The sequence below is a fragment of the Crocuta crocuta genome, unplaced genomic scaffold (genome assembly GCF_008692635.1).
Source record: "Crocuta crocuta isolate KB4526 unplaced genomic scaffold, BGI_CrCroc_1.0 scaffold152, whole genome shotgun sequence".
NCBI classification, from domain to species: Eukaryota; Metazoa; Chordata; class Mammalia; order Carnivora; family Hyaenidae; genus Crocuta; species Crocuta crocuta.
This window is the reverse complement of record NW_027528798.1, coordinates 4,223,480-4,247,935: the sequence shown is the minus strand read 5'-3', so window position 1 is coordinate 4,247,935 and position 24,456 is coordinate 4,223,480. Positions and strand designations below refer to the sequence as shown.

Genomic DNA, 24,456 nt, shown 5'->3' with positions numbered 1-24,456 from the left:
TAGCCAGGCCTCCTAAGAGCTGAGGAGACCTGCTGGCAGGCACACATACCCCTTCAATACCAGAAGCAGGCAAGAGTCCCCAAGCCACAGGCCATAGCTGACCCCAGCACCGCTGGGTACGGGCAAACAGATACATCCAGAGTCAGGGTCAGCCTTTGGTTGGTTTATTCACTCCACATAAAATGTGCATTGTAGCTACATGAAAACATTGTGTTGTCATTTCTGTACTTCCAGCATTTAACATAGGGCCTGGCATAGAATAAGTGCTTAGGGGTGCCAGAGAGTGGTCACGTTACTCCTCCCCTGTGAGGCTCCCTATCCTTGAGCCAAATGTAAACCAGAGTCACAAGTGGATTCAGAGGCTGAATCTGAAAGGGAAACAGAAAAGGCAGAGCTGCAGGATGCACAGTCCTAGGATGATAAAGATATAGATAGAAAATGGGGACATACTGAGGCCTAGTGGGGAACACTGGGGGCTGGGCCTGGAACAAGCCCAGGCTGCTGACCACAGGAGACCGTATGGGCTGAGCTTGCAGGACTGAGCAGTGACTCATGGGGCCCATCTCTGTGGCTCTGCTGGCAGCAAATTCTACTCACAGCAACTTTTTCCACTGAGATCATAAAATAGGGTTGGATCTCCCTCCCCTGCCCCTTCCCCAGCCTTCCCTCAGCCTCTCTTTCCTTGCCACCATGAATCAATCAAAAACAGGAGAGAGGCTATGGACCTAGTGATAAGAGACCCAAAGTCATTGCCCTCACTCCACCCCTAACTTTGCACATTCTCTTCAGTACTGCCCTAGATAGCAAGGGTGACAATATCCCCAAACCTTCCAGATCTCGCTCACTTTTGGCCTAAATAAACTCCAAACTCCATACTGACCTGAAAAACTCATCTGATCACAAATCTTGTCAGTTTCCTCAACCTGGAAAGCCCATGCCCATCTCCCCTGGTCAAAATCCTTCTTTCTTCAAGGCCTGCATGCAACTCAGGGTGCCCTGAAGGCCATGTCTGCCATCTTGTCCAGTCAGGTGGTGAACCATAGACAAGCTCCTGACTTTCTCACTCTCCTACATCCCAAGTTTCTGCCCCTCCCTGGTGTGCTCACCCTCTATCTCTGACTAACCCCATCTTCCTTGCTGTCACACCATCCTAAGTTACCAAGCACCAAGCCCAGGAGCTCCTCTGCACCCTCTCTCCTACACCTTTAGTAGTGTGATTGTGTGGATTTGACTGCTACTGTGTTTCTAATCTAGAAATTCTCAAAGGATGTGGTCTCTATAGTCTTCCTCGAAGGGAGCTGATTAAGATTATAGATTTCTGGGAGGTACCTGGGTGGCTCAGTCAGTTGAGCATCCGACTCTTGATTTTAGCTCAGGTCATAACCTCACAGTTTATGGGTTTGAACCCTGCATTGGGCTCTGTGCTGATGGTGTGGATCCTGCTTGGGAATCTGTCTCCCTCTCTGTCTGCCCCTCCCCTGCTTCTGCATGCGTGCTCTTTCTCAAAATAAATAAACTTTAAAAAAAAAGATTACAGATTTGTGGGTCCCCATCGCCTTGCTTAGGGCAGGCCCAGGAATCTGCATGTTTGACAGATTCTCGGTGACTGTGATTCTGAAGCCTGAGAACGGCTGCCTGCCCTCTCCAGCCTTTTCATGTCCCGAGCCTGCTTGAGCAGATGCAGGCCTCCCATCCCCAGCCTTCCTTTCTACCAGTCCATCCTCCACCTGGCGTTTCATTCATTCCATCTGACACCACTTGCGCTTGAGCTCTCTTAAAGCACATCACTGGCCACACCACACCCTAGATCACAGTTCTCCCAGGCCAGCTCTCTACCACCTCCAGAACTCAGCAACATCACCCCTAGAGGCTTTGTGTCTCTGGCTGGTCTCTCCAGAGCACAACCACTGCTCCTGGCTTTTTGCCATGTGTGCTCTGGGGATCCTTTGTTTATACTGCTTTCTACCTGGAATGCACCCACCCAACTTTGCCTGTATTGTCTGAACCCCAGCACACACTCTCACCCACACTAGCTCCTCCCAAAGCCCTTCCAGATCTCCACAGGGCCCCACAGCACTTTCCTTGCTCCTTGCCTTGCAGTATAAGAGCTGTAATAGTATGGGGTGCTCAGGTGGCTCAGTTGGTTAAATCAAAATACTTCTTGGGGTACCTGGGTGGCTATTGGTTGATTTCAGCTCAGGTCATGATCTCACAGTTCGTGAGATCGAGCTTCGTGTCGGGCTCTGTGCTGGTAGTATAGAGCCTGCTTGAGATTCTCTCTCTTTCTCTCTCTCTCTCTCTGCTCCTCCTGAGCACGTCTCTCTCTCAAAATAAACTTAAAAAAAAAAAAAGAAGACCTGTAATGGCAAACATTTATGATCCCTTACTGTGGGCCATGCTGTATACTAGACTCTTCTATCATTCTTCTATACTATCATTTCATCCTGATAGCAAGCTTATATGGTAACTGTTATTCTTTCTTAGAGATGAGGACACTGAGGCTCACAGAGAGTATGTAACACACCTAAGGTGACATAACTGGTAAGTGACAGTTGGACTGTTTAACTACTAGGCCCTATCACTGCCAAGTATAAACAATGTGAGGACAAAGCTCAAGTTACTCTTCCTCCCATTTTCCCATTCATAACACAGAAAAAGTAAATGCTTGTTGACTAAATGTGTAACCTTCACAGTATCCAGAGTCCTTCAGATCTATAGAAACAGAAAGTAGGTTAGTAATTACCAAGGGCAGACAGGGGATGAGGAGTGACTGCCAACAGGCACACTGTTTTCTGGGGATAATACAAATGTTCTAAACTTAAGATTGTGATGAGGGTTGCACAACTCTGTGAATATATTAAAAACCACCAATCTGTATATTTTAACTGGGTGAATTTTATAGTATATGTGTTATATCTCAATAAAGTCAGATATTTTCTTAAAGATTCTTCAGACACAGTGGAAATTAAATTTGGGACTGCTATTATCTAAGGGTTTTATTTCTGTCCCTAGATGTTTCTGGGCCCCACACTACCCAATTTGTAGTATAAACTCACAGGGTAACCAGCTCCCTTGAGATTGCCCTCCCACCTGCCATGTGCAGAGTATTTCTGTTTATTCATCCTACACCTGCCTGCAGGTTTTCAGGAAGGCTTATCTGGTCCCAGTATGTAGTGGCTGCATCATTGGGTACCTTGAGACCCTCAGACTATCTTCTGAGGTCTCCTTCCCTACTGGTCTCCTGCATTTTAGAGTGGACTCCCTTCTGTGACCCTGTGCCCATACAGTGATACCTGGACTACTACTGCAGGCCCCCTGTTCAGGAGGCCATATTGGGAAGGGAGGAGCGAGAGGGGAGGAGGGCCAGCACACCTAACAGTCCTTTCCAGGATCTCTATTCTAGACGCCCCAAGGCAGGCAGTTGAAAGTTTCTGCTTCCCTCATCAGATACTTCAGTTGCTCCCCCACCCCCAGAACTCCCCCATGGACACAGGACACCCATCCATCCAAGAGATATTTAATGTGTCTTAGGTTCAAGATACAAGACACAAGGCAGTTACTAACCCCAGGAAAGTTACCTGCCACCCAGTTAGCCCCCTTATCACTGCAGCCAGGCATCCCAGCCCCCAGAGCAGTGGAGTGGTGGCCCTGGAATACCTGGCTTCTTTCCTATTTGGGGAATGTCAAGGTGGTAGTGTCTCAGTGGCTCAGAGGCCACTATTTCCCCTCCTCAGAAAATCTAGATCCAGGGATCTGAAAGATCCAGACTTGGATGCAGAGTGGCAGATCTTCAGAGTGACCCCTGCCAAGAAACAGCCCTGATCTGAAGCCGGGACCAGCCCTGTGACCTTGATCCTGTAAAAGAAAGAACTATGGCCCCAATAACTGTCAGCAAAGGGAAGGAGATAAAGCAAGAATTGGACACAAATTCCCACTACCCCTCAAAAATTGGCTATAGGTAGCTGACCCAATAGGTAACAAAGTCTAAGGTTGAGACCTGCTCCACCTCCCACCCTAGTGCCTCTGAGAACCAGCCCCTCAAGGAGCCTTATTGACAGGGCGCTGTCCTTGAGCTGGTCCTGGGGTGAGTGAAGGGCAGGAAAGGCCAGCATGAGCTGTGGAATGATGCCCTTGCTTTGGGGGCAGGAACAGCTGCCTAGAGTGACTCCAGGGAGACCCACTGGGGAAAGAGCATCAGCTTCCCAAGTGAGTGGGCTTAACCTCTAGAAGCTCTGGACTGGGTCTTGAGCTAGGGTAAGGACCTTACTGAAAGGGAAGACGGCAGGAATTTGGAGCAGGGAGAGTAGTGAAAGGATCCCTGTGAGGACCAGCCCAACACCCTTCTGACCTGCCACAAGGAAGCCCAGTTGCTAGTTCAGGCTCCTCTGGCCTCCTGTCAGGCTAAGTGGACTCCTCTGCCCTTTGCCCAGGGAAGACTTCCCACAGGCGACCCAGCCTCCGACTCCTCCCTGAGTCTCGGGCTACAGTCGACTACCTTTGTTGAACTGGATGCACCAGTGAGAGTTGGCTGTGCCTGGACTAAGATGGGTGCGGTCTTCGTATCCCATGAGGGGCTGTAGCTCCTGCTGCTGGGGGATGTCAGCGCTGCTCTCACTGCGAGAGCGGCCAGCTTTGGCCAGGCTTGGGGGAAAGGCGAAGCTAGCGCGTGGATCATACGGCAGGCTGAAAGGGTGCTGGGGCTCTTCAGCAGCCATTGGGCAAGGAGGCAAGCGGGTCATAGTCGGGGCTTGGGTACAGGGTGGGGATGCCAGGCTTTCCAGGGATGACATGCTTTGGTTCCAGCCCGTCTGCATGTCCACAGGCACAATCTTGGTGGTTTCTGAGGACACATAGACTGCCAGATCTCCCTGCCCACTCTTCCAGGGTAGCTCCTTCTCTGCACAGGTTGGAGAGGGGGGGATGATGCGTGGGCTTGGACACACCTCAAGGCTCCCTGAGGACAGAGAATACACATGAACTCATTAGTAACACATTTGAATCCTTCTCAAGTATAACTGCATTTTCATAAATAAATTCATTTCACATTTGCCCTATTACATCCATGTGTGCAATTAGTTGATGAATGCCTTGCGAAGGGAAAGCACTATAGCTACTTTTGCTCTCATTGTATCCTCGGCACATAGAACAGGCTTAGGCACATAGTAGGTGCTCGGCAAATACTGACTAAACAAATGAAAATAGCTAAAGCAAGAGAAAGCAGGAGCCAGGCAGGAAAAAAAGCCTGTCTGTGATCAGCCCTCACCGAGTTGTAGCACTGGCCTAAGAAACCATATCCTGCCAGGCCCATCCCAGAGGAGATAGCAGTGAGGGTGAGGGAAGATCTCAAGGCTCTACACCAAAGGCTTTGGTGGTGGACACCTGCCTCAGCACCCGTCACACCCCTTTGGTAGGACAGAAGTGTGAGCTCATGCAAACCCAATAGCAGGCTACCACTGTGCCACAAAGGGGACCTAAGTCAAGAGTTCCAGGACTGCTGGCAGCCAGGACGGAAGGCTAGACCACTGTATAGCAGGAAGCCTGAAGTTCTGAAAGAGGAAACCTGGGAAAGAGAAGCCCCTGGCCACCTACCACCCGCTTCTCCGTCAAGCACAATGCCTTGCATATAATAGGTGCACATATGTACCTGCTCATCAAGGAAGTCCTGAGCAGTCGAGTACAATGTTAAATGTATTGATGCTGTGATTGGAAGTAAAATTACCTCTTTTAAAAGACCTGGAATATTACGTTTTAACAATAACAACGATGACCAAACTAAAGCAACGGAAGAATTCAGTCTTCACCTTTGAAGGATGCTTCATTGGTCCGAAAACTGATTAGTGAAAGGAACAAAATCAAGCATTTATTCCAGTATGAACTGTACCTCAAAGTAACGAAGTCATTGATGAGAAGTTTTTTTAATAGAAGAATCGCTAGTAATGCAGATGAAAAAACAATGTAGAATATGACCACTGTGCAACCCTGGATGAAATGTTGGATCTAGTAAGATCATCAGTGACTGCTAAGACTGGTGAAAAGCTGATGGCGGACTTCATAATGGATGGGTCAGGCTAACATCTAAACCCAGTGATCAATATTAACCTCACAAAAGGGAAATGACAACATGGGATGTGTTCCCTGATGTGATGTGATACAAAGTACACCATCACTGCCTCTGAAGTAAGTATTCTTACCAAAACATCTCAACTGAAATCTGATCTAGATTTAATTGCTGATTTAAAGGAGATATAAGGCATGGTGGAACATATTAAATGATGCTTTAGGGATGCAATCAGCAAAATCCAGACAAGAAAGGACAAATAACCAGATTATTTCAGTACATACATTGCAGGGGCACCTGGGTGGCTCAGTTGGTTGAGCATCTGACTTAATTTTGGCTCAGGCCATGATCTCACAGTTTGTGGGATCGAGGCCTGTGATGGACTCTGTGCTATAACATAGAGTTTGCTTGGGATTTTCTCTCTCCCTTTCTCTCTGCTCCTCCCTTGCTCATGTGCATGCAAACTCTCTCTCTCAAAATAAATAAATAAACATTTTAAAAAAGAGTCTTTTAAAAAGTTAATAATGAACAAATGAATACATTGGAAGGGAATAAAGGAGGTACGGGGACCTGTAAATCAGGGCTTTTCAAACTTGACACCACTGACAAGATGGAACACAGATACTTTGTTATAGGGCTGTCCTGTGTATCACAGGGTATTTAGCAGCATCCCTGGCTTCTACCTACTACATGCAAGTGCACCTCTTCAGCTGTGGCAACCAAAAATGTCTCCAGATATTGCCAGATGTCCCCTGTGGGCAAAATCACTCACTACTACCCCCTTGAGAACCACTGCTGTAGGCTAAAAGAGACTTATCAGCTTAATGTCATGTGAGGGCCTTGTCTGGATTTTTATTTTAACAAACCTACTGTAAAAAAAAAAGAATATTAAGACAATCAGGTAAATTTGAACACTGGATAATTGATGACAGAGACTTTAGATATAATAATAGTACTGCAGTTATATTTTTGAAGAATCCCTATCTTTTAAAGACGCATGCTTAAGTATTTATTGACAAGGTGATAGGATACTTGAGATTTGCTTCAAAAGAATCCAGTGAAGAGAGGGGCATAGGTGAGGGGAGAGATGAAATAAGATTGATTGGAGTAGGTTAATTTTTTTAAATTTTTTAATGCTTATTTATTTTTGAGAGAGAGAGAGAAAGAGAAAACTTGTGCTAGCAGGGGATGGGCAGAGAGAGAGAGGGAGACAGAGAATCTGAAGCAGACCTCACGCTGTCAGCCCAGAGCCTGATGTGGGGCTCGAACCCACAAACCATGAGATCACGACCTGAGCTAAAGTTGGACGCTCAGCCAACTGAGCCACCCAGGCACCCCAGGAGTAGGTTAATTATTGAAGCTGGGTAATAAGCAGATAGTTTACTTTATGATTCTGTCTATTATATATTTTGTAATGTTCTATAATAAGATATTTTAAAATGACACCTGAGGATGCTGGAGCCAACTAACAATGACATGAGTAAGTTAAGTCTCCACATATGGAAACATGTATGTATTGTTTCTATCCACTAAAATGCCATTTTGATGAATTCAGGTTCCTCCCCCAGGCCAGACTGCCACTCTCACCAGGTGCTCTCTACCTGAGGGCAGGTGTGCTGAGTATGAGTCACAGCAGAGCCTGGTGTAAGGTTTGCTTGTCACCTCATACTCCTAGCTAGACTGTAAAGGGAGGCAGTAAGGCAGTGAAAAAGCCGCAGGCTTTGGAGTCAGATGGGTCAGGTTCAAATTCTAGTTCTGCTGTGGGATGTTAGACAAACCCTAAATCCCTTTTTCTCTATGAACTCAGTTTCCCCACATTGGTTGTTGTAAGGACTGAATTAGATCAGGCATGTTGGATGTCTGATATAAAGGAGATGCTCAGGAAATGCTGGCTGGTGAAGAAATGAGTAGGAAAAGGGAGTCGTCTGGGGGAAAGGCCATGCGTGAAGAGGGAAGAAAGCAGTTGCACAGCTCCCGCTTGTCCTGGGTGGGGGTGGAGGCCTGGGAGGAAGCCATTACCTGAGACCTTGCCCTCTTGGAGAACTTCACTGGTGGCCCGAGCCACAAAGATGATCCCCTCGTCGTCCTCCTTCTCTGTCTCCGAACTGTCACTCTCTTCTTCCTCCTCAGACTCCACAGTTAAGATCACAGCAGCTGCACAGGGACAAGAACTGAGTGGAGGTGGCCAGCCCAGCAGCTGCCTCTTGGTACTGCACTACCCCAAGTCAGCTCCCTGTCCACCCAGGCAGAGCCCACAGCTGGCAGAGCCTCCCCACCTTATCCTCTGGCTATTTCAGCATGGCCTAGGGGTTTGGGGCTAAAGAGGAAGCTAAGTGGGGCTGCAGAGCCCTAGGAGGCCACCAGGGAAAGCAGAGTCCTGAGAGCAAGCCAGGAGGGAAGTCATACTTTCCAGCTCCTCCGTCATCTTCTCTTAGCCCTGAAGCCTATCATCAACTGAAAACACGAGCATCAGGAGAGGTGGAAGGCCCAACAATGCTCAGCTCATCCAAACCCTGGTTTTGCAGGTAGGACACTGGGCCCCACAGGTGACCCCTCCTTCAAGCTCCTCCCTTCTCCATGACACTTTCTCCATATCCTTAGGGCCCTAACCTGTAGTTAGCTACCAGACACCTCCTGTCACAAATTAAGAACTACTGGGGCACCTGGGTGGCTTAGTCGGTTAAGCGTCCGACTTTCACTTAGGTCATGATCTCACGGTTCGTGGGTTCGAGCCCCGCGTCGGGCTCTATGCTGACTGCCAGCTCAGAGCCTGGAGCCTGTTTCAGAGTCTGTGACTCCCTCTCTCTCTGACCCTCCCCTGCTTATGCTGTCTCTCTCTCTCTCTCTCTCTCCTAGAAATAAATAAAACATTAAAAAAAATAATGTCCAGCTTTGAAATCAAGTAAGTTCAACAGGTCCTTGAGGGAAGAAGCCTCAGTCCGTGGCACTGAATGTAGCACATAAGAGGTTTTGGCTGATGGGCATCTGCCCCCCACCCCCACTCCCCGCTTGCCTGTGTCCTGAACGCCCAGGTCTCGAGGAGGTTTCCCATTTGTGGCCTCAGTGTTAGCCAAACCATCCTTCTGAGGACCAAGAGAAAAAAAAACCCTAAGTCTCTGGCCCTGGCTCAAAACTCCAACCCTGTTGTCTGGTAGGGTCTTCCTGACAGAGTGGGGGAGGGAATCAATCAATCAATCCCAGTGGTTCCATCAGCCCTTGACCCTGCAGGCAAGTATGGAGTCTAAGGAACCTATGCCCCAGCAAGGGCTCTGGATGCCTCAGCCAGGGCTGAATTAGGGACTCCTGGAGCTCCCCCTGCCCCTAAGCTCAGGAACCTGCCTTGCTCATGCTGAGTCACTTCTGGTAGGAGGTCCTGCTGCCTCCCAGCATGTAACCCCATGGCAAGAGGCAGATCTCCCTCAAAAGGGCTAACCTTACCCTCCTGAAACTCTAGGAAGATAAAAAAACAGAACCCAAACGATTGCAGCCACCAAGACCCTGAGGATTAACCAACTAGGGGTTCTCCTGGGCTGAATTCCAATACTTGGGAACTCAAAACTATGTGCCATCAGCCTCCAGCCCCAAACAGAAGTCCCAGAGAAAACACATGCCTTCTTGCGACTGGTCTTGCGAGGTCGTGGCTTGCTCTTGGTGAAGCAGATGTTGTGCTTGGTGGACTTAAAGGACTCCAGCCGCCGTTTCATGTTCTGCTGGAAGACCTCCTTGTCCTGCCGTTCCTGCGCATCCTCTGAGATGAAGTGGCGGCTGCAGCTGGCTTTGTACTGGCAATGACAGCCCCACCCTGCCATGAGGCTGGGAGCCTTGGCCTCCCACAGGAAACCAGGCCATAGCACCATATGTCTATGTGCACCATAGACCCTCCCAGCCCAGTTTTTCTAGAACTAGCCATGGATTTAAAAAACAAAAAATACAATAGGAACTCAGCTAGACACACTGTATTCTCAGTTCACTGGGGGAAAAACTCCCCTTTATCTCTGAACCTATCCCCCCAAATCTGGCTGTCCCTATCTTCCACTGCCCTTCCCAGTCTTCTCTGATTTGAAGTAACAAGAGGCAGGGAACCCTGTATCTTGTTTCTTGGGGCTGCAATGAGACTGTGAGGGACATTTCTTTCTTTGCACTTCCATTTAGGACCCTAGTCCCTGGCCTACACACCCCTATCCAGCTATATAGGATTCTCCCTCCATGAGAAACTCTCCAGCCGGCCATTTCTGCAACAACTTTGACTTCCAGAACTATCTCTCCTGACACCCTGGACTCTCTCAATCCCAAAAGCCACCTGCACCCAACTCACAACCACCCTCATCATCTATTCCTTCCCACTCTTTCTCACAAAGACCATGCCCACTATATACCGACCTAGACTGCCAGATAGAAATACTGCCAGCGGGTCCAAATCATCTTATCTGGGCTCACGTCCCTACTACGACCCTTTCTTCTACCTTGTATTTTCTGTTACCCCAAGCCAGTTCTAAGAGCTCCCTTCAAGTTTCCCATCTGCCTCCCCCACCTAATTACCCAGAGGGACCCCTCTTTGCTAGGGGTACAGGAATTCAGCTCCCTCACAGGCCTTCCCTGAACCCTGGCCTCCACTTTGCTCAGCCCACTTCTCGCTGCCTCCATCAGTTCCCTGCTCCCTCCCATTTCCTGGCCCTCCAGCACCTTTTCTCCTTCCCTCACCATGTCAACTGGCCCACCACCCTGCTTTTAAGCCTGCTCCTGCCCATTCTCCCCCGAAGAAAACCTTTCCATTGAAGCCACTGCTTTCCTTTTGCTGCCTAACTTTTATACTCTGATTCTGACACTTTTCCTCATACCCATTACTTTCTTAAATACCAGAAATACAACTCCAGGGTCCAGAAGTCCACAGTGCTGCTTTCTCCCTGGTCACCAGTGCCATGGCATGACCTCTGGTTAGGCGCTGGCCTGACCTGTGTGCAGGATCCAGCCGTCCTTCTGGCCCAGGTCTCCAAGACACCATCTGCTACTGTTCGTCTCCTTTCCTTTGCCGGTTCCCCTTCCTCTTCTCCCGTGTGCATTTCTCACACTGTTGTCCTTGGCCTTCCTGTCTCACCTCCAAATGCTCTCTGCAGCGAACTCTCTATTCCCCCAGCTTCAGCTAGCCCAGTCACAGACACCATGCAGCCATCACACCAGCTGCATTTGAATCACCTGGGCGATTTATTAAGGCCATAGATTCTTAGTCTCATTCCATACTACGAAATCAGAATCTCCAGGAGGTAAAGCCAGGAATATGTAGTCTAGCAAGCTCCCCCAAGGGATCCTGATGTTGCCAGGTGAGGAAACCTCTGATAATAAAGACTACTTATGTTTATTTCCAACCCTTATCTCTCTCTTAACCTATAATCTCATATTTGTAACTCTCTACATAACACACACTCTCTCTCTCGAATAACATTTCTTTGAAGAACATGAAGAATTATGGACTGTGTTATGGTATAACTAAATGGATTCAGAACTAGTTGAGTAACCATACCCAAAAATGCTTGATCCATGTCAGTCTGGAGGAAAGTCTTTAGTAGCATGCCACAGGGCTCTGTCCTCAGCTCTATCCTGTTCAACATTTATGTTGATTTGGATGAATACAAAGTTAACAGGCTTAGCAAATTTTCACATGATGTGAATCTGAACAGATATTTGGTGCCAGACATGGGATCCAAACGATGGAATGATGGGCTAAATCAAATAAGATGACATTTAACAAGGATAAGCACAGTCTTACTCTGTTTTTTTTTCCCTAATTGATTACATAACAACTGGTTGAACTGCACCCACTGACCAATCTTACGCAAACACATCCATAGACAATCAATTATTATGTACATCCTGATGTGATACAATACATAATATGAAGCACACCTACTGAATGTTACTGAATCTGACCAGGCTTCTAGATTTAACTACCAGGAAATACAGGGGGTAGAGGAACATGTTAATCACTGCCACTGGAATATAATTAGCAAAATCTATAAAATGGGAAATTCCCTGAGACAAAGTATCAGGTTCTTCAATAAATAAATAGCAAGTATGAGAAAAGGAAAAGGAATTATTAGAGATTTTTTTTCTTTAATAAAGAGACATATTTACCAAACGCAAAGTGTGGGCTTTATTTGGATCCTGATTTAAACAAACCACATGGAAAAAGAGATGTTTATGAACACTGATTGGATATTTCATGTGAGAATTACTGTTATTTGTTGTAAGTGATAATAGTACTAAGATTTTATACATACATCGTATATGTAGAGTTCTTGCCACATAGAAATATATATTGAAATATTTAGAGGTGATATGTTATGTCTGGAGTTTGCTTTAAGATAAAAAAGTGTGGATGGGATGAGGTAGGGATACAGAATGTAACAAGATCAACCATGCATTGATAATTAAGGGAGCTGCATGATGGATAAATGAGAGTTATTTTATTCTGCCTAGTTTTGTGAATGAGTGAGATGTGCCTTAAGAAAAAAGTAAACAAAATGAAACAAAAACCCCACAGGTTGGATGAGACAGAGTTTAATAGCCATTAACTGAGGAAGACATGGGAGTATGCCTGATTATAAGGACATTTTGGGGCCTCAGAGTGGTAACACAAAGCTTGAAGGATTCTAGGCATTGGGAAGAGAACTGTAAGTTCTAGAACTAGAAAGGTAAGAGAGCCTCTATGCCTGCCCTGGTCAACCACATCTAGAACAGCATTCTGGGCCTTGTTTCTTATGACCAGAAAAGACATACAGGGAGAGGGGATGCTGGCCTGAGGGCAAGGCGGCCTGTGAGAAAGGGAAATGTCTTGAAACCTTCGAAGGCTTATTCTGCAGAGCTGCAAAGAGTCAAATTATGACCCATGCCAGCAAGTTAAAAGAAGCCAGTTCTGTCTCAACGGTAGAAACAGCCTTGACTGTTAAAACTAACAAGATTGGTAAAAGTTGCCTTGCCTTCCCACTTCAGAAAAGTTCAAGGTAATGGCATGCTGCCCCCTTGTGGGATTGCAGCAGATTCCTTCCCGGATGGGCTGGGCCATTCCAGCCCCAGAGCTTCCTAACCTGTATTAGACTAACACTACCTAAAAGTGATGTCTGTCTTCCACATCCTAAGCTGGTCTCACAGGCTTCCTCAGCATTCCTGCTTCTGCTTGTGACCCCATCAAGCCTTTTGTAGTCTGTCCCCTGCTCTCTCCCTCAAGACAACCACTCAATCCTATGTGCTCCTCTCCCTTACCACTACCCAGCTCTGATCCAGTGTTTCACTCCAGCCTCCCTACTGGCTCTCCCAGCCTTGCACCTCGCCCCTCCAGTTTGGTCTATGCTCTGCTACCAGAAGGAGATCTCTTTAAACAGTGCTTATATCAGGCCAACCCTTTCTAAAACAAAAAACAAAAAAAAACAAAGACAAAAAAACAAAACAAAACAAAACCCCTAAAAGTTATTATAAGATAATGCCCACACTCTTCCACTGGGCACTTCTAGCTCTCCACTAACTGGTGCCAAGTGCCTCTTGAGCCTGCAGTCATGGTCTCCCCAGACCACCCCCCGCAACTGCCCCCAGACCCACTCCCCCTGCCTGCTCTCACCCTGCGGCGTGGCTTGTAGAGGCCTCCACAGAGCAGATGGTGCATCACAGCATCCTCACGGTCCCGGCCGCTGCGTACCGTGTCAATCACCTGCAGATCCAGACACGCTCCACTGCCACTCTCCCTCCTGCAGGAGGCAGGGAACATGCGTGCTAAGGAGGGACCAGGAGGACAGGCCAGGGGAAGGGCAAAAAACAAAAGTGCCCACAAATCTTTCCCAGAAGGGATGCAGAGAGAGGGCCCAAGAAGAGAGGAGTTTGAGAAACTGGAGGGGGATTCAAGGACTTACAGCAGGTTGGTGACAGATGTCTCTGCCATAGAATTGCGGCTGGGCATAGAGGGCAGAGTCAGACCTGTGGAGGACAAGATATGGCCTCCCTGCTGGGGCCAAGACAGAGGTCAGAAGGCAATCAGTTGGAGGGTAGCCCAGACAGTCAAAGGGTAATAAAAAGAACAAGAGTTAACACTTATTCTCCTCCTTTGATCTTCTAGGTACTGTGCTATGCACTTTACATATTGAATCCACAGAATTCTGTGACATATGTATTCTTATTCCTACTTTCTTACGACAGAGAAAACAGGCTCCAAGAGAATAAGGGACTTAGCCAAGGTCACAAGCCTGAAAGTGATAAGACTGGAACTGCCTCCGCTCACTCTAGAGTCCAGCTGTTTCTCACCTTTCTCTACTGCTTAACACACTCTGAATTCAGCATCAGGTCAGGCTGGTTCCTGCAGGTGCCACTTTACCAGTCTGCTAGGAATTCCCAACTCCCTGCTCAGGTCCTACCTGCTTGTCACCCCTTCCTGTCCTGCTCTGCTGGGTACCTGCCCACCCACCACTGGCTGCTGGCCCACCTGGTCCACGAAGCTGATGGCATCCCGGATGTTGAGTCGATAGTACACATCCCAGATCTGGTCCCGGATGCGGTAGGCTGACCGCCGCATCAGCAGCTGACTCAGGTACTTCTTGTCAAACTGCTCCCACCTACAGAAGATGTCAGGCCAGCCCTGAGTGCCATCCCCAAGGCCTAGCTGGCTGGCCTTTCCTCAGATGAGGTAGGAGCACTGCCAGCATTGGCCTGGCTCTCTTGATATAGGCCTCAGCCAGGGAGAATACTGAAACTAGACCCTGCCCTCATGGAATTTACAGCATTATAGGAAAGCCTGACTTTAAACTGAAGTTATTACAAATAACCAGAATTGCAACAATAACAAGAACTACATAGAATAATTATAGAGTATGAAGGGATTTGTCCTAGTCAGGGAGGCCACGGAAGGCCTCCCCAGGAGCTTGATGCCTATGGTGAGATCTGAAGGAGGAACAGTGGTTAAGTAGGTGAGAAGGTGAGGAAATGTTCTAATACACAGAATATGTGCAAAGGTCTCAGTGGCAGGATAGGGGAGCACAGCGGGTCCTGAGGTTCTAAACCAGGGTCCATGTAATTAACAGGCAGACAATCAAGGACAGAGTACAACACAAGGAGGCCAGACTCTGGAAGGTGCCAGACCACACAGGGCCAGGCAGGCCTCATTGGGAAGACTTGTCTTATTCTGAAAGTACTGGGATGCCACTGAAAGGGCTCCTGGCAGAGGTCACCTAGCCCAAGCCTGGCTGTGTCCCTTCTCAGAAGTGTGGCACATCCCCAGTGCTGCCCTGGCTGGTGGCTCTGCTGCTGCTGAAGGAGCCTTGGGGGAGCTCCCTCACCTGTCCCTCCAGTAGTGATAGCCATGGTGCCCCACAACGTCCTCCACTGCAGCCAGAATGTGGTCAAAAGTCTAGAAGGGGGGTGGGTAGGGGGACTGGATCAGGACTCTGCTTAAAATAGAAGGAAGAGAGGTATAGGTGGAGGGATGGGGTTCTGGTACCCACGTGCTCATGCAGCTCCTGGTTCAGGGTGGGTTTGTGATGCTCACTCCTCTTCACCTTCAGCCACTTGACCAGTGGCTTGATGGTTAAGCCCTACGGACAGGCAGCAGGTGAGCCCTGCCCTATCCAGTTCCCTGCTGCCTTCAGTACCTCCACTTCACTGCACTCAAAATCTGAGAAGTCAGGCCTCTGTATCCCCCAGTAGAAAGAGGAGCCCCTGTCCCAAGGGCTCCATCCCTCCCCCAGGGCCTGCCAGACCCTCTCCCTACCCAGCCTCATGGGCTCTCCCACCTGCACAATGACTGTGAAGAAAACCACCACAATAGTGGTGGCCACAAAGTAGTCCTTGGCAGGGACCTTGGTCCTGTCCAGTAGGATGACGAGAGCGAAGGCCACAGCCCCACGCAGGCCCCCATAGGACATCACCACCTGGTCAATCTTGTCCAGAGGGACCAGCCGGAACTGATTCAGCACCCACGTCTGCAGGACTACGCCTACAGCAGGAGGGAGGCCAGTGGGAGCAGGGCTTTGGGGGTGGAAGACCCAGGAGTGGATGGTACCAAGTATCTGGGCTATGGTCTGACAGGGGCTAGGAAGGATGAGCAATAGTGGGGAGGCTTAGGAATTGACAAGGATATGGACTCAGACTAGGAGATGAGCTGGGGCAGGGCAGGAAGTAGAGAGGGAAAGCAGAGAGTGCTGGCAATACCGAGGGCTCGGAAGAACAGGATGAAGAAGAGGGTGCCCAGCACCAGCCCAGAATCCCAGGCCCACTTAGAAGAGTCCACAGCCGAGATGCCAAGCAGCATGAAGATGACTGTCTCAGCACAGCTGGCTAGAGTCTTCATTGTGTATTTGACAGCTGTGCGTGACTTATGGGAGATGTTGGCCTCCACATACTTCTTACAGCCCAGGCCACACATAGTCACCCTGAAATAGGAATTGACAGACAGGACATGTAAGGAAGGGTGGCAGAAGCACAGCCTGTGGGGTTCAAGCGTGCTACAAGGAGGTGTGTTGCCCATCACAGATGTCAGACCATCAGGGCTCAAGCTCAAGGAGGCATGGAGACTGTCTCAGGACAGCTAGTGGTGGTCTTGGAATAAGGGTCCAAATCTCCAGGTTCCCACTCAGTGCCTCCTGGAGGGGAAGGTGGGAGAAATATGCTCTGATTAGCATCCTTTCTGAGGCAACTTTTGGAGTACTGTGGCCACTGGAGCCAGTGGCACCAGGAATTGAGATCCACTTGTAGCTCAGCCTACACCCGAGAGAGCACTTCAGGCAGAAAAAGACTAAGTTCTAGGGTGCCCAGGGCAGTTTTAGAGGTAGATCCTGAAATATTACCTGAGGTTTACCGTCTTCCCAGGGGAATTTGAGGCTCTCACAACCACAAAGGCACAAGGAAACCTATTGCCTCCTCAGGGTCCTGCTTCTGTCCATGTGAGAGGCAACCATCTCCAATACCCCCTCCCAGCTGCCTGCATGCAAGGCCCCCAGGACTCACGCAAGAATAGCGGAGAGCGAGGCCATTTCAGCAGTGAGGTAGGCTGCATAGGCGAGGAGGAAGACCAGCAGCGGCTCGATGATGCGGACCCGCTTGGTGAAGCGTGTGGTCAGGGCCAGGAGGAAGGCAAAGACTAAGCCCACGGCTGCCCCGCCCAGACTGACCACAAACAGGGAGGCTGGGGGAGGAGTGGGTTGTCAGTGTGACCCCTGACCTGGACCCCACCCGGGTGGACAAGACTGCTGCCTGGCAGGGAGTTGAGGACAATGCCCATTGTACTCCCCAGGGATCAGGATCCCAGAGCCAGGATCCCCGGAAAGCCCCTCCTTCTCAGGTTCTCGGGGTCCCATTTCTCTACAGAGGAGGGATGGGAATGAGGCAACCCAACAGCCTCCTCTGTCCTGATGCAGTAGGGGGCAGGGACTCAGCAACCCAGCCAAGGGGGGGAAATACTGACCGACTCCTTTCAGGTAGTCAGTGGCCTGCACGTTGGCAGAGCCCATCTCCACAAAGGAGTTGCAGACCTTGTACAGCACCTGAGTGAGAAGAGGGGAATCAGGAGAAAGGAGAGGGAAGGCCCAACTGGGGCTGCTGGGAGAGGGTGAAGCTTAGGACGTATTTCTTCCCCAGGGAACCCAGGGAAGGGTCTGAGCATGCTCAGACACCCAACTAGTCAGAGCATGGCAACAGGGGTCAGGGAATGGCAGCCAGCTGAGCACTCTCACCACAGTGACAGCATCATTGAGCAGGGACTCGCCAAAGACGATGATAAAGAGGGTTTCGTTGACATGCACCTCCTCAAAGACAGCCAACACAGCCACGGGGTCCACCGCTGAGATGAGGCTCCCAAATAGCAGAAAGTCCAGCAAGCTGGCCTGCACTCGAGGGGCTTTTGAGGGATAGATAGGGAACAGCAGTTGGCAAGGTATCCAGTTTTCCACAGTGTCCCCTGTGACAAGCCCTGGCTCCACCCCACTGTGAAAACAAGGATGCCCAGAGAGGACTTGGGATGGTGAAGACAGCATCAGCCCTCAGGTCAGGACATTTGAGCCTAAGGTCTGGCTTTGCCACTTACCAGCTCTGTGATGTTGGTGCTGTCACTGTCACATGACTTCTCTTAAGCCATGCCTCCTCATCTGCCTACCTCATGAGATTTCTGCAAAATCAACCCAGGAGATGGCTAAGAAAGCTCTATATAACCTGAAAAGTTAAGGTGGCACTGACAATAAAATCTGCAGCTACAGTAATAAGAACCACCAGCAGGTGGAAAGTGGCTGCTGACTGGCTTTATTAGGGAGATAGTGCTTTCTCCTACACTTGTGGTTCTCAGCCTAAAGGATATGACACTCATGATACTCAGCAGGAGGGGTAGGGGCTCTCCATCTATTAGAGTATGGAAGGAAAAGCACCCACCACTGAGAGAACTTGAATATGTCATAGAATCTCTGTTATCCTGTTTCCTCATGTATATATTGGGAATAATAATAGAATCTACCGCAAAAAGTTCTTTATTTAGCCAGAGCCTAATACATAGTAAGGATCTAATAAATATTACCTATTATTAGGATTATTGTTATTACTATTATTACTACTATTATTATGGTCTGATGTCCTCCCTTCCTTTCCTGCTCCAAAGAGTTCACTCACCCATTAGGAGAACCAGGTTGGAGGCCTCAAGTAGAAGTTGCAAACCTCCCTTTGTACTTTGGAAGAAGTTTGAATTACCAACATTCAGAGTTGAATGGATTTTGGTGCAGAAAATGAGGAAGAAGGGAGCAGGAAAGGCAATCTGAGGGCAAAGAACCTCAGTAAAACAGACCTCTCCTGCTAACCTTGGACCTGTTATCCAATGAGTTTAAGGGCCTCTATTTCCTCATCTATTAAATGGGACAAATTATACCCCAATAGGGTAGCTATAAAGAGTCCATGTGATAAGTAAAGATATAACACCAGGGTAATGTATTGCATTCTGTGGATGTATAATATGGATTTATCAAAAATAAGGGCACCTGGCTGGCTCAATCAGAAGAGCATATGACTCTTGATCACAGGATTGTGAGTTTGAGCCCCATGCTGGGTGTAGAGATTACTTTAAAAAAAAAAATTAAAGGGGTGTCTGGCTGGCTCAGTCAGAAAAGCATGCTACCCTGAATCTCGGGGTTGTACATTCAAGCCCACATGGTGTGTAGAGATTACTTAAAAATAAAATCTTAAAACAAATTTTTTTAAATAACTAGATCTTAATAAAAAAGAAAATAATAACAGAAAACCACCCTGATGTGGCCTGGGCAGAGCCAGGATGGTTGGCCCTCACAGGAACAGTGAATGTGCCTCAAGGGAGCAAGGCTGGGAAATGGCAGTGTGGTAACAGAGGGCAGGAGGCAGCATAGTAACGCAGGCTTCCCAGCCTCGGCAGCCCACACACAGCTGGGAGCCAGGCCTCTGCTCAGCTGTCGTGCTGCAGCAGCCCAGACTCAACTGGCAGAGACCTAAATGAAGGCTGTAGGCCCCATCTGGAGCATTGCCTTGCACTCCAGGTGGGAGGGACCTAAGACAACTCTCAGGGCATGGCTCTTGCCAATATGGGATCTCCAGAGGTGGAGAAGGGGGTTGGTCGAGGTTTTAGGGTCACTCACCCACAAATCCAGCCTGCTGCAGGCCCCAGAGGGCAGCACCTGTTGTGAAGGCATTCCAGAGTGTGCCCACCACAGCATAGGTGAGGATGGCACCTAAATTGTCAAAGAACAGCCGGCTAGGCATGAAATAGCCTGAGTCTAGCACAATAGGAGGCAGCAGGAAGAGGAAGAACGTGCCTGGCTCCAGCTGGTACTCAGCTTTCTTGGCCACAGCCAAGACAATGCCTCCAAGCACCAGTCCCAGCAAAATCAGCAGGCAGCTCTCAGGAACCAGTGATGTCACCTTCCGAGACAAGTGAAACACTACAATGCAAGAAGAGGGCAGGATGTATCAGCTTATGGGATGGACACACACACACACACACACACACACACACACACACACACACACACACACACACACTGGCCTATAACCTCCCAGTCTTAGAAGGTTATCCTAGGTCAGGAACCCTGACCCTGGGGCGCCTGAGTGGCTCAGCCAGTTAAGCGTCCAACTTCGGCTCAGGTCATGATCTCACGGTTTGTGAGTTCGAGCCCCACGTCAGGCTCTGTGCTGACAGCTAGCTCAGAGCCTGGAGCCTGCTTCAGATTCTGTATCTCTCTCTCTCTCTGACCCTCCCCTGCTCACACTGTCTCTCTCTCTCTCTCTCTCAGAAATAAATAAAACATTTTAAAAATTAAAAAAAAAAAAAAAAAAAAAAAAAAAGAACCCTGACCCTGAGACCAAGGAAGGAGAAAAGAAATGCAGGACTGCTAGAATCTCTGACCTCCATGCCTACAAACCCTCCAGTGCAGCTAAAGTTGTCTGTTTCTTGGTGCTCCTGTCATGGTAGCCCAGGCCTTTGCTTGCTTTTTCCATTCTGGAAATGCCCCCTCCTCTCTACTCTCGTCCTCAGGGCATCTCACCTTTCTCTGATCTCCCTTATCCATAACCATTATGTGTGCCTCAGGAAACATTATTTGGTATATTTTTGTGTATAACATAACTGTAAAAATCAGGACTTCTAGATCCAGGCTGCCTGGGTTTGAAGACTAGCTCCTCTGTTTACTAGTTCTGTGACCTCAGACTACATATCTTCACCTCTCTTTCAGTTTTCTCATCAGCAAAATAGGAATAAAAACAGTAATGATCTCATGGGATTGTTGTGATGTTTAAATAAAGCAATCTACTCAATAGCATTTAACCCAATGCTTTATCATAATCACTCAATAAATGTTACATAATATAGTATTGAGTTCTGCTTTCCTCACTTGACCATAATGCATATTATACCTCCTAACAGCACTGTAGACCTCCTAGCCCAACGTGCTTTTTATTATAATGCCTCAACTAAGGAAACAGTAGTTTGAAAAAAATTGAGTAGCAGTAGGAAGATCTCTAGTTCTTCAGGCTCCATCACTTTCTAAATGTATGATCACAAACTAATTTACCTGAACTTCAATTCCTTCTCCTATGAGAAAAATATCTAATACACAACGTGGGTATAAAATGATACAATGTGAATGTGCCCACCAGGATATCACACACATAGTAGGTTCTCAACAAATGTTAATTAAAAATGACTCTGAGGCAGGGACACCTAGCCAGCTGAGTAGGTGGAGCATGTGACTCTTAATCTTGGGGTTGTGAGTTCAAGTTGGGTATAGAGCTTACTTAAAAATAAAAAATCTTTAAAAAAAAATGACTCTGGGGGAAAATGACAGATCTGTCCCCCAAGAAAAGAGGAAGTGTGTAATGGGTTTCTAGCACTATTGCCACTCCTATCCGTGCCCGCTAAAATAAACTGCATTGTCTTTTCCTTGGGCCCTGAGATCATGAGTGAACAGCTCTCCCCATACCTGGAAAGACAGGTAGTGGAAGAAGTCTCCATGTTAGCCTATGTGAGACCCAATTCCAAGACAGTGCCCTTTAGAAGCTGTATCCAAAGGGCTTAGAGCAGTTCCTAGTACATAGTGGAATCTACCTAAATATCTGTTGAATAAAAAGGAAAAAACAAAACAAAAACAAAAACCCTCCTAGCAATGAAGCTGAGGGAAGGTATTCCAATCTCTACCCTTCTCTGTGAGGAAGTTTTTGGGTTTTTTTTGTGGTTTTGTGTCTGTGTGGCTATCGAAAAGGCTATCTTCTCCTACCCCTAGAGGAGTTGGCATCCAATTATGGGGGTAACTACAGTCGTTACTATAAACCCTAAATAAGACAAGAACTTTCCTACAACTCAGAGACTCCTCAGCAAACCCAATTCTTGGCTCCTAAATCTGAGGCTTTCTCCCACCTTGCTCTCATTACTGCCAGACCCCAAGGCAAATTCAGTCATAGATCTGCCCATACAGATCCCTACCTTTAGTTCCCCTCCTCTCTCCTTCAGGGACCCTATTCCATCCTCACCTCCACAGCATGCATCAGCCCCCACACTGCAATCCAAAACCCATCACCAAAGCCTGTTCTCAGGCAGAAGTAGGCTCCCTGAAGGCATTTCAGTCCCCATTTTCCATTATTAATGGGCTGCCAGAAGAGAATAGAAAGTTCTTCTGTTCCTGCCCAGCAACTCCTCCCCACCAACAGAGTCTCTTGGTGGGGGTGGGGGTGGGNTACAGGGGCAAATTCTAAACTGTGATTCCTAAATGAAGACTGTATTGGTGAGACTGGAGTACAGGCTGTGCCAGCATAGCTGGGGAGTGAGTAGCAACGCTCAGCTATAATTAGTCACCCCCACAGCAGAGCCTGCACAACAGGGAGAGGGAGGAGGGTCTCTGGTGGGAGGAGGGCCCACTGGCTGCTCAGAAGTGGGGAGGAAGAGGCAGAAGTAAGGAAAAGCAGCTCTATTCAAGATAAGGAATGTGAAGCACAAGTTGTGCAGACAAAAGGAGGTCGGATATATGAAAGCACCTAGTGTAGGCAGCACATAGTAAGTAAGGCCCTGATAAATAAGGGTTTTGTTTGCTTTGTTTTGTTCACCCTGAAGTGGGAAGAATGCAGACCTGAATTATGTCGGGGGGGTGGTCCCCGCTAAGAACACCTAAGGAATGGTGCATCTATAGGGGAGAAGAGGGGAACTAGAGAAAAATGGACAGTCTAGAATCCCAAGAGAGTGGACACTTGGACATGATCTCTTGGGTGGGAAGACTGCTTCTTCAGGACCAAGATGCCTGAGTTTTCCGGAGAACACTATCCCTTCAACATCCCCACTCCCTCGGCGCTGACAGAGGGTTCTAGGAGCCTGGCGATTGCTGGAGGAGAGGCCAGCCCGAAGGGTTTACTGCAATGGGGAAGAGGGAGGGCAGAGAGGCAAAGGAGTCTAGGGATGAGGCTGGAGAGAGCAAGGGCAGCCCTTAGAGAAGGCAAAACCTCAGACCTCCCCCACGGAAAGGGGAGGAGGCAGAGCCACAAGAGAGAGCGCAGGAACTCTGTAAGAGCCCGGATTTGTGGAATCGGAACCTGAGACCTGGCTGGCACTGTGCAAGAAGCCAGCCCAGATCTGGGGACTAGGGGTTGAGGGCGGGTCCGCTGCCAGCCACCGGCCTGGCACTCGCACGGACGCACTCACCTATTTTGGCCAGGCTGGCCACCAGGATCCACAGGGCTACCAGGTAGGGCGCCTCCACTTCGTGCCACTGCCAGCGGAAGAGTGCCAGCCCTGGAGGAGGCTCGCCGGGCGACCCCGGCTCCTGGGTGGGCTCTTCGGTTGTGGCTGCCCCCGCCAGGAGCAGCCAGAGCAGCGGTAGTGCTGCGCGCAGCATCCTGCAGACTGCCTAGCAGCCCTCCCGGCACCGCACGGCCGCCGGCCTCGCGTCGCTGCCGCGCCTACCGGCCGCCCCCGCGTCACGAGCACGTGGGGCCCGCTCCCCCCAATCCTGGCTCCGAAACCCCCAAGCCGGGTCCGGACTCCGAGACCGTGCTCCGGGCGCCCGGACTCTGGACCCCTGCTCCTCCCCCACTAAATCAGTCTCAGCTCTGGAAATCCCCCAGTGCAGCTCTCCCCCAAGTCCAGAAACCTATTCCTTCGAGTCCGCTCTTCCAAACCTTCCTCAAAGCTCCCCCGACCCTGTTTCAGAACTGTAAGCGGCCACAGCCCTCCAGAGGCACTACCTTGTCCTACCCGCCCGAGGCTGTAGCCCGCAGGGGAGGGGCAGGGGTCTGGCGGGGACGGGGTCCAGGCCGGAGGGGCGCGTCTCCAACGCGAGCGCAGACCCACTGCTGTTACCAAGGGCTCGGGCCCCGACGCTGCCCCGTGCAAACGGCAGGTGGCAGTGCGCCGCCGCCCTGCGGAGCCTAGGACCCCCTAGGGCCCCCGCCCAGACCAGAGCTGCGCAAGCGCACTGGGCGCGCCCAGAAAGCCGTGATGGACAACGCTGTCCTCCAAGTCCCCAGAAACTCCAAGGCCTAGACTAGGCCCAGCTCTCATTCCAGGCTGAAAAGAAAGCTGTCCCTCTTTATCTCTCAAACCGAGGAGCACCCGGCCACACTTTCCGTCAAACTACAGGGAAGTCTCCTCACCTTTTTCTTGCAACTGAAGGGAACGTATCTTCTTTCCCTAAACTATGGAAGACCCAGCCTATCGATTCCCTTCAAACTAACAGGGATCCCCTCACCTTTTCCCCCAAACCTGAGGGGGCATGCGGCTAATCTAGCCCCAAACTGAGGAGGACCGTATCCATTTTTCATTCAAGCTAAGAAGCAACCATCCCACTTCGTCACCCAAACTGAGGAAAAACATGTTCTACCACCCCACTGAAACTGAGTCAGCACATCGTTTTCCCAGAGCTGAGGGGCATCCATCCCTC

General features: G+C 49.2%; 1 protein-coding gene across 4 annotated transcripts; it reads right to left on the bottom strand.

Annotated features, from left to right (window-relative positions):
• Nucleotides 1–159: 159 nt before the first annotated feature.
• Nucleotides 160–23,538, bottom strand: SLC9A5 (solute carrier family 9 member A5). Of its 4 annotated transcripts, none has more exons than XM_077755575.1 (16): nt 17,764–18,206; nt 17,496–17,574; nt 17,039–17,216; nt 16,244–16,464; nt 15,826–16,028; nt 15,538–15,627; nt 15,373–15,443; nt 14,523–14,652; nt 13,957–14,045; nt 13,668–13,794; nt 9,670–9,840; nt 9,072–9,141; nt 8,078–8,212; nt 4,496–4,954; nt 2,171–2,335; nt 160–368 (listed from the first exon to the last, which is right to left on the bottom strand). In XM_077755575.1, the coding sequence occupies exons 1-15, from the start codon at nt 18,061–18,063 to the stop codon at nt 2,202–2,204; spliced, it is 2,457 nt and encodes an 818-aa protein (XP_077611701.1). In that variant the 5' UTR covers nt 18,064–18,206; the 3' UTR covers nt 160–368; nt 2,171–2,201. The 4 variants fall into 4 exon arrangements, with proteins under 4 accessions (XP_077611701.1, XP_077611703.1, XP_077611702.1 ...); XM_077755577.1 differs by lacking the exons at nt 160–368; nt 2,171–2,335 and adding exons at nt 19,675–19,977; nt 23,220–23,538 and having other exon boundaries at nt 3,502–4,954; nt 17,764–17,927; XM_077755576.1 differs by lacking the exons at nt 160–368; nt 2,171–2,335 and having other exon boundaries at nt 3,502–4,954; nt 13,957–14,048.
• Nucleotides 23,539–24,456: the final 918 nt, after the last annotated feature.

Coding starts and splice junctions, on each gene's coding strand:
- SLC9A5 (XM_077755577.1), bottom strand. CDS start 23,412: ATGCTGCGCGCAGCACTACCGCTGCTCTGGCTGCTCCTGGCGGGGGCA. Junction 17,217..17,495: donor TGACTACCTGAAAGGAGTCG/GTCAGTATTTCC, acceptor CTCCTCCCCCAG/CCTCCCTGTTTGTGGTCAGT. Junction 9,841..13,667: donor TCTACAAGCCACGCCGCAGG/GTGAGAGCAGGC, acceptor TGTCATTGCCAG/TACAAAGCCAGCTGCAGCCG.